Raw genomic sequence first — 13,801 nt, 5'->3', positions numbered from 1 at the left:
AGCATGTGCTGACACTTGTGTACTGTGCTTTTCTCTTCCACAGAAGCTGCCGGCTAAAGTGTGGCGGGCTGAAGAGACCCATCTGAAGTGTCCTCCTCCCAAACTCTTCCACTTCCCTGCAAGTACCTCGAACGCCTCGTATCTGAGGACCGTCTGGAGAGCTAGCTATGATCAATCAAAGAAAGAAGCCAGCGCTCTGAGACGACTAGTTGAGAGAAACACAAACTTTACTGAGACACACTTCTGGAGGGAAGTCTTCATCACGTGACAGAAACAACAGCAATGATGGGAGCTATAAACCGCTCCACAGCACCTCTAGGGGTTCATACAGCTGTCTTAATGTGTGTGAAGTGAACGCCATCATTTCAGACAGAACAGGACGGACGTGATACTCAGTGTAATGCTTATTCATGGATAATGTGTAGCTATTACTCCAGAATGACTTCAGCGTTGCCTTATAACTGTCTTCAAGATGCACATTCTGCTCTTTTTGTGCTGGCTGAATCTGAATCTGAAAATGTATTGGTAATTGTTTTTTACATTGACTGTTTTATATTCACCTCCCTTGTTTCATAAACTTGTACTGAACTATAAATGGAGATGAAAAGTGAAAACCTCTTGTTTATGAGTCTTCAGACTGGTTTCTTTTACAGTATTAGTGACTCAATGCACCTCACAAACGTTTCTACAGTAGTGTGTGTCATGGGTGAGTTTCACCACTAGATGGAGACACTGTGACTCATGATGTCTGCAGAGAAACAGCTGTTTAATAAATGTTGTCTTTTCTGTGGAAACACACACACATGTGTTAATAAAATCATCACAGCTGTGACACATTAGATAAAAGATGTAAAATATGAAACGGTTCAAATTGCTAGTTAAATAAAAAAAGACTGATCTTCAGATTGAATGGCTGGATATTTAATAGAGGAAGTATACTTTATGAAAGTATAACTGTGTGTGTTGATATGAAAGTGTTGTATTGTTATTCTGTGATTGTGTTATATATAGGGGTGTTTCTTTAACTACGGGCACTTTAAGTCAATACACACCTTGACAAAAAATAAGATTATTGAATGGTGTGATTTAATATATAAAATTATGAAGCATTTTGTAGGAAGGGAGAGGAACGACTCACACAACAATCCACATTTTATTGTTTTTATATATTGTTTATAAGCCCCGGAGGGTAATTTATTACCGACACGGATCGTTGCCATCAAGGAAAGCAGGATTTCCGGGTCTTGGAGTCCTGGAAGAGGGTTGTGAGGCGGTGTTCCGTGCCTCCTGTGTGTCCCTTTTGTCCTTTTAGTGTCTTGTGTCCCTCTGTGTTCCTCGTGCCCCGTCGTTGCGGGGTGCGTGAATCCGTGCCGGCTGCCAGTCGACACTCTCCAGAACCTGTGAGAGTATAGGGGAGACAACTATCAGAGGCTTCAAGTTAAGGAGTCGTAGCTCACCGCGCTTATCGTCCAGCCGGCTTTTATGTCGGCTGATGACCAGCAGCTGTGCCTCGTCGATTCCCTCTGTTCCCATGGCGACTCTGATTGCACTATGGGTGACTCGCCACATCCCCCCCAAGCGACGACGTGGATCGGCAGGGAAGTCCTGCAGCTAGGCGGTGGGGGCCGAAGGGGGGTTGGGAGACCCATACCTGACTGCGACGTCCTACCTGACCACATCCTTTATAGACCGTCGGGGTTGCCGTGGGAGGCCTCGGCTCTGCGTTACGCGGTAAAGTGGAAGTCCTGGAGCGCCAGTCATCATCGGGTGACTCGGGCATTTGTGTCCTTTGCCATAGCCATCCATTGGAGAGGTGCATGGTCCCAGCAGATAGTACCAGAGCTCCAGGACTGCCCACTTTATGGCGAGGGCCTCCTCAACGGTGGCATATCGAGACTCGGTAGGAGTGAGTTTTCTTGCTGATGTAGACCACCGGGTGTTCCTCCCTCACCCGAGTCTGGGACAACACCCCACCCAGAGGACAATTGCAAGGAATGGAAGGCTTTATCTGTTTCAGGTGTCTATATGACTTTCTACGGCTGCCCCCTTTTTGGTCAGGTCGGTCAGGGGACCGGCAACAGACGAGAAGTTAGCTATGAAACATCTATAATATCCCGCCAGGTCCAGAAAAGCTCATACCAGGGTTTTATTCCGAGGTATCGGGGCGTTCCTGATGGCTTCCACCTTTTTTTCTTGGGGTTGGATTAGTCCTCCTCCAACGCGGAAACCCAGGTACTGAGTCTCGTTGAGCCCCAGGTGGCACTTCCGTGGGTTTGTCACTAGCCCGGCCCTCCTTAGATTGATCAGCACTCTCCGCAATCTGTTTATGTGGTCACCCCAGCTCTCCGAGTGGATGACCAGGTCATCAATGTAGGTCGCTGCGTAGGCTTGATGGGATCGGACGTCCATCATCCTCTCGAAGGTGGCTGGGGCCTCGTGTAGTCCGAATTGGAGCACCCGGTATTGCCAGTGTCCAGAGGGAATGAGAGGGCTGGGGGGAGGTCGTTTGGGGGACGTTTTCTGGCACACCGGGCAGGCTTGACAGCCTTTCATCCAGGACCGGGGACTCGGCGTGGTCGGCTCTGTGGGCATTGGTTCGTCTTTGGGGGTGGGGGGCGCTGGTCTGTTGACCGGTTGGGAGGTGGTCGCCAATATTAGCAATATTAGCAAAAAATTTATTTGCGCAACATGTCTTTTACAGCAGCACATTTTCAATGTTTACTGTATATTCAATTACAAATATAAAAATAAACATGTTCCAGATTAAAATCTTAATGACTTTTGTTGACCGTTTTATATGTATTACAGACTGATGACTAGAATAAAAAATCACCATGGTTGATTTTTAACATTTTGGAGAGTCAAAAGGGCCCATAGTTGCAGAAACACCCATAAATGAATAAATATGACTTAAAAAAAGTTAATGTCTTAGCGCTGGGACCACCGCTCCATCTATCAGTTTTAAACCATCTCCAAACCCAGCGTTCTATCCGCTTTTTATATAACATCCACCACTGGATGCCGTGAGCAAACAAACACATCTGAACTTCACTATCGCAAGAGTAAAGAGCTGCAGCTGCAGGCCCACTGCGCAGCCAATCTTGACGCAGCTTAGACAATCTTGATGGTAAGCGGGTCTCTTTTGTCTGTTGGGTTGTGTGCGGCTCTTTCTCTCGCCTTGCCGTGCTTTTCCAGGAGAATGGCCTAGAAAAGGATGACACAGTAATACAGAATAAAAAATACTTTCCTAAACAAGTTGGAGCCAAGTCAAGTTTATTTATATAGTTCTTTTTACAATGTTCATTGTTACAAAGCAGCTGTACAAGAAAACATTGACTATAAGTAAAACATATAAGGTTATGGAAGTCAAAACACAGTTCAAATATCAGACACACAATAAATTCCTATATGCAGTGTTAATTAAATAAGACTATTAAATTCTAGCAGCCCCCCCGGCCAGGCAAACAGTGTAAAACAGTATGAAAACGGTGGCGAGGAACCCAAAACTCCATTGGAGGAGAAAAAAAACCTCAGAGGGAGACCAGGCCTAACCAGGGGATTCCAGTTCTCCTCTGACAAAAACTGCTGCCTCTGCACAAGCTCGACAGTGCTGCACAACAAGGCAAAATAAAAAACAAAGTTAGATTTAAAATTATCATTAATAATCTAATAGCGGCTGAAGTTTTGTAGAGTCGCCACAGCATTTGTCAGGTCTGGGTATGGATTGCGCCCTGTCCGCTCTGGTAACCTTGGACTGCGTCCTGCCCGCTCTAGTAACTTTGGAACAATGAGATAAGACTGGCTGAGAGTAGAGTACTGTTCTGCACTCTTTGATGCAACAAATGCATCAGTTGTTATTGGAAGTGTTGGAGTGTTGGGGGAGTGTATCAAGTATAGAAATACTACGTCATACGTCCAACTGGTTTTTTAACGAGTTGACCATGTTAAGCAAGAGAAGCCTGCATGTTCAACAGTGTAAAGAAGTCAGAATGCATGTCATAGCACGATACCCGATCTTTAAATAAACAGTTTAAAGCAAACACACACAGCCGATGCCATGAAAATGTCAACCTATCCTTGAAAAAGCTTTTACCACACGGTTTCACCGTTCTAAAAGCAAAGATGCAATATTTAGTAAAAGTTTGGTGTTTTTAAAACAGTATTTTCTTATTGTTAAAATCATGATTTGTCATAGTCAGGTAAGAGCTGTTTAAGATTTGTCACCACCACAACGATGCATATTTTGTATAAATATCAACATGAAATCATAATAACTTAAAATATATTAACTATTTGACATATAACTATTTTATGTTCTATGAAGATGAAGAGCAATCCATGCACCATTTGTTGGGTAATGTATGGCTTTTGGTTTGTTCACTTAAATTCATTTTATTGCCCTCTTTGGTCACATCAGTAACACATGCTTATTTCCTTTTTTTTAAAGAAAACCCATGTATGGACCAATGTATTCTTCTCTGGCCTCATTTATAAAATGTTGCATAGAAACCGTCCTTATTAAACAATGAATACATGTGATTCATAGAACAAACGTACGCATGCTTCAGAAAAAGTGTTTAAGCCACTCATTCAGATGTGAAATCTATAAAGGATCTTGAAATAGGGCGCGTCCCAATCAGCTCCCTTGTTCAGTAGTCGGGGCACTGATCAGGGAGGTGTCTCATTTGCAAAATCCTTGCAGTTAATACAAAGGTTCTTACTGGCTGTCAAATTTGATTGGCTGTGAGCCATGCGATATTCCACCAGTATCACCACGGGAACCGCTTCACTGACTGTATGTATCACATGATCACTGGTGGTGAGACACGTAGAGAGGACCCAGGTGCAGACAGCAGGTAAGGGGTTAACAGATATTTAATAATAAATGACAAAACAAAGACACAGGGGGGGGGTGGTTAACAGAACAAAACAAGGGATGGATACAATAACATGACAAGACAGGACTTAACTTTAAAATGAACTTTAAACATAAACTACAAGACTAGACAAGACAAGACTAGACTAGACTAGACTAGACTAGACTAGACTAGACTAGACTAGACTAGACTAGACTAGACTAGACTAGACTAGACTAACAAGGCACAGGAACTCACAACACAAACCACAATGAACCAGCACAAGACAGAAGACACAAGGGCATTAAATAAGGGACCAAATCAAGAGGGGAACAGGTGAATGGCATGAATCAATAACGAGGAAACGAGAGGACGGGAACAGAGACGAGACCAGAGAGAGCATATGATAACTGCCTCTCTCCACATTAAACATGAGGTTCTGTCATGATCCTGCCACTAGACCAAGAGAAACATGACATGATGAGGCAGAATCATGACAGTATGATACCGTCACTAAACTAACTGGGACTGTGCTGTCCCTGCAACTGCGTCACTCTGAAGAAAAAACAAACAAACACAACCACACGCAAGCAGGTTATCCTTTACAGAATGTTTACTTCTGTGATGATACAGTAAACAAGATATGAAATACAATCTGCACATTAGAGCAACATTATGGTACTTTTGCTCATGGCTCCCCCATGTAGTTAACAAGCGCAGTTGTCTGTAACCAGTGTTGTAAATAATGTGGCTGTATAAGCTTCCCGGTGGGCAGCGCAATACACGTGAATTAGTTTAGTTAATGCAGAAACGTTGTTTGGAAACCATGTGGCACTCTTCTGCAGGCAGGGGATGGGCGGGGCTTTGTGTTCCCACCCCAACACACAACTTACAGAGTGGGCTCGTAGCCGCTGCTGCTCAGGAGTCCAATTCATCCGCTTAAGAGCTGTTCTACCATTGAAATCATTTCAGAGACATTATTTGAAGGTCGAAAAAAACTACATAGTGTTGCTGTAATTCATTTGGTATACAGATAAACGTGTGCACAGCAATCTACACATGGGTGTTCGTGTGATGTGAGTGGACTTTCTTTCATTATCATATTATATCACATTTCAAATTCCAAGAATCAATATGATGTTAACACATAAGAAGAATGCTCACAGACAGTAAATACACTATGGCATGTCTTTCTCCAAGGCAAAGATTGTTTGTGTGCTGAACTTTAACTGATGTTGCCATGTAGTTGACTGAGACCTAAATCAACACTGTATGTATGGAATAACAAACTTCAATACTGGTAAATGGCAGCTAGGTGACGACTATACAGCATGATAATGGGCGTAATGTGTACTTACGAAAGTGAAACATTGATGTCAGTGTTGGTAGTGTCTCAGCAATTCAGTCACAGCGCTAAAGGTTTAAAAATGACAGTGCGGGATGCGAGGGTCTCGAGACGCGCTTTAGGTAACAGCAACTGCTGTGTAAACTTGCTAAAGTAAACAAGCGCTGCAGTGCAATGGGATAAACACAGTGTGTGTCTCTCTCTCTTTCATTTACACGCACATCCTTCCCATTTCTCACTAATAACTTGTGATGGTTTGGAATTAGAAACAGAAGTTTGTTTTACTGTTATGCTGTGGCGGAAGAAAGTAGTTCCCCATTAGAGGGTGGATTTCAGGAACCAAAAAAAATGTTATCAAACTTTAAAATCGCTCAAAAATACAACATTTGGATCATGTAATATACACACAGACATCGTTTTATTTTGCCTTTATTTTTTGCCGATTGCCTGATCCTAGATAGCAAAAGACGGAATTCCAAATCCTGATCATTCTTATCCAGATGGCCCCAGGGGTTTAGTCAAATATAAACAGATCGTTCAATATATTGATAACAAATGCATTCTCTGAGAGTTTCTATGTCACATCCTTAATACTGAAATACCCTCACAGAGCTCAGCTTCATTCGGCTTCTGTGTTTTGAAACGTGTCTGATAGCGGTAAACATCAGATCAACAGATGGCTGTGCCAACAGAGAATGACTGTCATTTACATAAGTGTAGTTCAGAGAGACAAGATCCTTCCTCCGTGGACATCTGCACATGTCTTATTATTACTGTTATCACAGAAACACACACAGCTTTGTTTTATAGTGTATCAACACCATCTTCTGAATCAAGCTTTTATTTAACTCCAGAGCTGCTTTACTGAACCACGAACAGTTACATTCAACATCTGTCTCACACACAAAACATAACACAGAAATGAAGCCTGTGCAGCTCTATAGACTGTGCAAACATTTCAATATAAGGTAAAGATGATTGTAAAAGAAAATATAATTGTAAACCAAGGAAGAAATGAAGAGCAGTGTCTTTCTCTCTCTCCTCAAGGCTACAGTTGCGTAGCACACTGTTTGATATTGTCATTCCAGCTGTAAATCACCGGTACGAGACTCCGTGGAAAGAGAAAACAGGATGTAAAGTTTGCTTCGGGTCAACCATAACATTCTGACACACGTTTACTGAACACCTGCAGCGCTTCTGCTTAATGACATCATCACAGAGTTGAGTTCACTGGCGTTCTTCATGCTGATGTGTGAATGATATTTGAGGAAACACACTGGTCCGGATCAGAAACTCTTTTCTGGTTGTGGGTCTGAAGTGATATTGACTGTCAGTGCTGTGAGGTTATTTAGCTTGACTTCGAGCAACTCAGTGTAAAGGTCACAAGTGTCCAACATATCCACCAGAGTGCACCATTGACATCCCATCATAGACTACATCTCCCATAATTCATCAGCATCAAGTTTTTCACATCTCAGTGTCAGTAAACTGTATATCACTCTTTGATTTGTTCTGTATCAAAGAAACATGTTAACTGTAAGTCTTCTTTGTGTGACAGAGATGTCAGCGTGTCATTAAAACACTTGTCAGATGATCGGTCGGGAAGTTTCTATTGCAGTTATATGAATGGAATCCAGACGGAGCAGCTGTGATGTGTAGGAAAGGCATCTGAAACATTTCAGATAAAGGGTTAAATGTGAGTTTCTGTCAGATCATGTGTTTCTGGTGTTCATTTCTCATTGCTTTATGAGCGCTCAGTCACTTTAACTTTATTCACACACAACATGACAGAGAGTTTATGTCCGTCATTCCTCAGAGAGTATGGCAGTGTTTTACTGGCAAAAAGTGCCCTTGTTGTAAAAAGAAGGTAATTTCTTTTACAAACATTTAACATCATATCGTCTCAAGATTAAAGTAGAAATACGTTGGGAATGCTGAGAATTTGAGACATGTTCCATGATGATAGTTTTACTATGGTACATGATTTTCAATACCGTATGTCAACGCACCATAATAATCCCATCACCGTACCACAACAAGTGGAAGTCAAAGGTTCCCATCACTGAAAGTATTTATCTTAAACATTTGAAATTTACATTTATTCATTTGTCAGATGCTTTTATCCAAAGCGACTTACAAGTAGTTTTTCACAGTGTCACATTACTGCAGATCAATCAGGGGTAAGATGTCTTGCTCAAGGGCCCTTCAGTCATGACCTGCTGGCACTGAGATTAGAACCTTCTGATCACAAGAACAACGCTCTGACCACTAGACCACAGCTGACCCAGAAGAAGAACTTATATGACTGGACCCTCGGGGGACCACCATGATCCCAGAGATTCAGTGAATGGATGAACCCCCACAAAAGTCAATGTAAACTCTTTATCTTCTTGTGCGGGAAATCATTTTGGGTTGTTTGTTTTTCTAGAACATGACAATTGTTCTGTGAAATGCTTCACATTCCAGACATGCCATTGCGTGCATGTGTGTGTCCTACCCTAGCCTAATCTTGAACTTTTTAAGCTTTTCATGTTTTTTTAAGGCATTCATGTGTTCTTTCTGAAAGAAGCCGTGAGGAATGCTGTGAGTTTGTTTGCCTCATCATGTTCAAATCACAAGAAATGACACCCTTTAAGACTAATGCAGTTAACTGAATGAAAACGACCAGGCTTTCATTTCTCAGTAGTATGCAGGGATGTTGGGAATACTTTTCAGCAGTGTCGTGTGATGTGTGTCGTCTACGAGTCACCGGGTCTCTTACAAACCCCTGCTATCCGTGGCCTATTGAGCGGCATTGCGGTATCACTGCCTCAGGAGGGATTCCGACTCAGAGGCGTTCAGTCGTGATCCCGCAGACGGTATCCTCGTGCCAGTGGCTCCTCAGCCAAGCGCACCGACCAAATGTCTGAACCTGCTGTACTACATTTGCACACTTTAGAATTTTTCAATTCGTTTCACATCATTCTTTAAAGCTGTGAGTGGACAGATGTCAGTTAACAGCAAATAATAGAAGTTCAACACGCAAGTGCAAATAAAGACAAGAAACACAATGTAAAGCTATCACACATATCGTCCAGACTTTTATAGTTGTTGTTGTTTTGTTTCACGCAAGAGCAGCATTATTATTCTTATTCTTTTTGTCTGTTAGGTTGTGGTCCTGATGATGAACAAGCATGCCTGTGTTTGTCCTCATGCTTCTTCTTCATGTTATGACAGTATCTGTTCTTCTGTGGTGGTCAAACAATAACCCGCTACACTTCAACATTGATGCATTAACAGAACGCACGTCTAACACCTCCATCTGCAAAGACTTATTAAAACAGAGAAACAAAAGCATGGCGGTCATCCGTTGTCATTCAAAATCAAACATGAACACAAACATATTTACATGAAACACATCAGCTCGCTTTATATGTACAGTCAGGTGCTTTGAAAGTCTTCACCTATAACATTTATTGTTTTAAATGGCAGAATAACAGAGGCTACGGCAAAATGTCAAAACAACACAGAGATATTATGAAGTGGTGAAAAAAACACTAAAATATCATGGACTGTTATTGTTATTAAAAGAGAGATACAAAAATGCAAGATTACATTACAAGGCCAAGATCAGATAATAAATAAATAAATAACAAATAAATAAATAAAGAAAATAAATACAATCTTTTTTTCTTTTAATTGCTTCAGGTTATGTGGTGGTGTTGTTGTTATTGGTGTAAAGCTGAAATCATGTCAAATACTATGAATATAATGTAACAGTCTACATGAATGACGATGAGGAAAATAACTATTTGTGTTGAAATGATCAAATGTGTTATATTCAGTCTAAACTAACGTTTCATATAAAACTGAAGGAAGATTGTAGCTGATCGTACATGTTTTAGATCTTGTGAATAGTTTCTTTTCATCTACTGTAGCATCGTGTTTTTACTTTTGCAGTCAGTCAGAAAAATCTCGCACATTTTCAGCCACTAGTGTATGTAAGAATAAATGTGAGAGCATTGAAATAAAAAGAGATGTTTTTTTCTTTTTCCCAAAGTGACCATGTTGTTCTTTTGAATCCGAGTGCTGGTGGACACGTGTTTATTTTGTGATGAATATACGGCCCAGTGGCATAATGCAGTCTTTTGTCCCAACGTAAATGAAAAGGCACCGTCGATTATATTTTCTGCTAATGAAATACTGTGACCTCAGCTACACGTGAATGGCACTTTTAATAGTAATAATAATAATAATAATAATGATATCCACATCATAACATAAAGACATTTGTTTATACATTGAGTTTATAAAAGTCTTTGTTTCGCTAAAATAAAATAATTTCTCCTAATTATAGAAAATAAAGGTTTGGTGGTGATCTGTCGAGTTTCTTTCACACGGCTATAGGATCTTGGTTGACTATGATGTTGGGGAGTCTGTTCTGCAGGTGTTCCTGTGCTGACAGGTGTAATGTGGGGTTAGTTCTGTTGCCCTCCACAGACCCGGCACAGACGCCACCCAGCGGGTCCTCTGAGCCCAGAAACGGTGTGTCCTCGTCCTCGCTCTCCGAGCCGCTGCTCTCTGAGTTACTGGCGCTCGCCGGCGACACTTCGGCCGTCTGCTGAGTTCTTTGAGCCTGGTCAGAGGGGCTGTGCGGGGGGGAGGGCTGACGTGAACTCACGCTCTCTCCGCCGTCCTCGTCGATGTGCTGCGGGCTGGCCGGAGGACTCAGGAGCTCCAGGCCGTGATTGTAGTGGGCGGAGTTACGGAGATTGTGGCCCGACCGCTGGGCCGGGTTGGAACCAGATTTGTCGCGCAGGATCGGAGGCGTCCGGAAAAGCAGGGGGCGCTCGTCCTCTCCGGACGGACTGGTCGCCATGGAAGGGATGGAGAGCGCCAGGCTGGAGAGAGGAGCCGACATCTCCGAGGGTGGAGAGGAAGGCGTCACCGGAGACAGGAGCCCCACGGGTGACAGACGGGTGGGTGTCGTTGCGGCCGAGACGTACCTGACACGCACAGAATGCACAGTTTCAAATACTGATCTATTGATTTACACACAAACCTTCTGTTAACATTGAAAATAAATCTGTAATTTCAATTTGAGTTGTTTTAAAACAAAATATAAAATACCATTATACTAAAGCAGTGTCATGCATTGAACAGTGAGTGAGGTCTAATGTGGATATATAACATCCATATTAAAGATCAAGAGAAGCACAAATTCATCCAGGACTGTCCATGAAACAAAAGGGGACCGGAGTTAGCATTATAGTGTGGAATTCATATTTGAAATTAGCTTTTATTTCTGGATTTTTATGTTCATTTTAGTTCGTTTATGCCATTTTGGTGTATGCATTTGACATTTTATAATCCATTTTATTACGTTGCTATATAAGATTAATTACGTTTTGTTTATTCATATAATTTTAGTGCTGATTTCAGTTCATTTCCAAACTTTCAAGTTTTTACAAATACATTTTCTTTATTTAATTTCAATGAACAGAATTGGAGTCAAGTAAAATAAGCTGTGAGTGACAGATATTGTGTGTGGTGAGGGGTTAACGCTGTACCGGTCTCTGCTGGAGGTGTTCAGGTTCATCTGATGTGATGATCCTCCCGTAGCGTTCAGACGGCCTCTTTGAACCGGTGTTACATGATGACAACACTTCTCCACCGATGACTTCTTCACTGCCACGGCATGACTGTCAGAATCCACACTGTCTGTTTTTGCATGACTCCAACTATAAAACACACACACACACACACACACATTTACAGCGCAACACACATCCCATAATCAGTCCTACTGCATAAATAACTGTCACACACATCATCAGTATGTGGTTGTGTTCAGTAAATGAGCGTGAGGTAGAGATGTGTGTGTGTGTATTGTACCACGGGCTGGAGAGGTTGGTGACGGCGGTGGACGCGTGTGTTGTGAAGTCACTTGTGGAGAGAGAGGTTTCTGCTTCTTTCTCGGTCACATGTTCATGCCATGTGTTTGACACGCAATGCTGCAAACAAACACACATGAGCACCAGCAGATGACACGCTTCATACAGGTGTGCTTTCAATACTAGTTCATTTTCACTACTTTACAACACCTTTTACAATACTATAAACCTACAGGGATTCTGACGGGTTACTAGCTCAATATCTTATGCTACAAGTTTTCTTTACGTGAACCTAACAGCATACTTATAGTTTACTCTTTCTAGATTCTGTATTCTACCGTCTGTTACTATAGAAACATGTACGATATGTACTTGAAAGCATTCTTATTGGATCTTTTCTTATTTCGTTTTTAATGAAGCTCCTTACTGAACTCCCATTAATTCATAGATTTAAAGAAAATAATATTGATGATGATGATGGTACTGACATTGACCAGCTGGAGGTTTTCAGGTGGAGGATGAGGAGGACTTTTAGTGGCAGCATTGCGTTCTCGTAAACTCTGCCGTAAACGATCCTGCAGCTTTTTCCTCTGTTTCCTACACACAAACACACACAGATATTACACACATGCAGCTAAAACACCACAACAGTTTTAGTCCAACTCAAAACATTAGTATGAAGTAAAAGAAAGGTTTCTAAATGTGAATTACTTTGTTTTGCAGTAAGCCACCACACACATGATGCCAACAACTAGGAGAGCGATGCAGATGCCTGTTATTGTCAAAACACGTTTCTGATAGAGCTCCTCAGCTTCTGGAAGAGAGCACACACTGCTTTACACACACATGATCTCAGCATGTTCACTCATCATCGGATGTTTCTGTCATCACAACATCTCATGAAGCCTTCAGCAGCTCACTCACTCACTTCTTCTGCTCTTATCTTCAGAAACATAGGAAGCCTATAAAAACTGCTTTTCACACTTCATTCAGATTGAAGTATATACTTTAAAGGTTTAAACGTGTGTCAGCAGGAACATCAATATGGATTTGTTTGTAATCTATCAGTCTTTACTGGTAGTACAGATGCTGAAGGCTCCAGTAAACAGATGTGAAATGATATCAGGGCTTCACTCACAGGCTGATAAAAACTAAATCAATTCAATATGAAAAACACATGAATAATGTTGTGCACGACACGTCTTGTGAAAATAATGATCTTATATCAACTATTTACAGCATTACAGTATTGGAATACATTATTAAATGATGCCGTTTTTCTATTATTTCAATTGTTAGACGATTCAGTGTCTGTTGAAGGTCTAACGTGTAAATCACATCATTTTATGGACTAAAAGCTACAAAATGTGATTGGATGGCTTCTTTTGGGTTACGCCATCTTGTCCTGTGCTTTAAACAACAAACTTCATTCAAACCTGTGAGCAAACTCTGTTACCATTATTTATATTATGATCTTTTTGAAAGATTATGCACACAATAAACACAACACGTCTGCCATTACTACTACTAAGTGACAACATGAATTAACACAGAGAAGAAGAGAAATGAAACACAAAGAATTAAGTGACAATGTCATGCGGAAGATGGGGGTTACATGACTGAATGAGAAAAAAAAGCTGAAGGGATCCAAACACGGCATAACTACTGCAGCGGAAGTGTGTGTGTGTGTGTGTGCTCTTGTGTGTAGTATATATCTGTGAGGAATA

The 13,801-nt window shown here is 41.5% G+C and overlaps 1 protein-coding gene across 3 annotated transcripts in view; it reads right to left on the bottom strand.

Annotated features, from left to right (window-relative positions):
• Positions 1-9,260: 9,260 nt before the first annotated feature.
• nrg1 (neuregulin 1) overlaps positions 9,261-13,801 on the bottom strand; it is a 34,603-nt gene continuing 30,062 nt past the window's right edge. For 2 of the 3 annotated variants that reach the window (XM_079448131.1, XM_079448133.1), the window contains 5 exons: positions 12,786-12,885; positions 12,563-12,671; positions 12,076-12,194; positions 11,751-11,921; positions 9,261-11,186 (listed from right to left, as the gene is read on the bottom strand). In XM_079448131.1, the coding sequence (XP_079304257.1) occupies positions 10,574-11,186; positions 11,751-11,921; positions 12,076-12,194; positions 12,563-12,671; positions 12,786-12,885 (1,112 nt within the window). In that variant the 3' untranslated portion in view covers positions 9,261-10,573. Of the gene's footprint in view, positions 11,187-11,750; positions 11,922-12,075; positions 12,195-12,562; positions 12,672-12,785; positions 12,889-13,801 lie in introns of all 3 variants that reach the window. The other variant, XM_079448132.1, reaches the window with a different exon arrangement.

Source organism: Barbatula barbatula (genome assembly GCF_947034865.1).
Source record: "Barbatula barbatula genome assembly, chromosome: 24".
Classification (NCBI taxonomy): Eukaryota; Metazoa; Chordata; class Actinopteri; order Cypriniformes; family Nemacheilidae; genus Barbatula; species Barbatula barbatula.
Note: the sequence above shows the minus strand (reverse complement) of the source record. Positions and strands in the feature narration are given on the sequence as shown.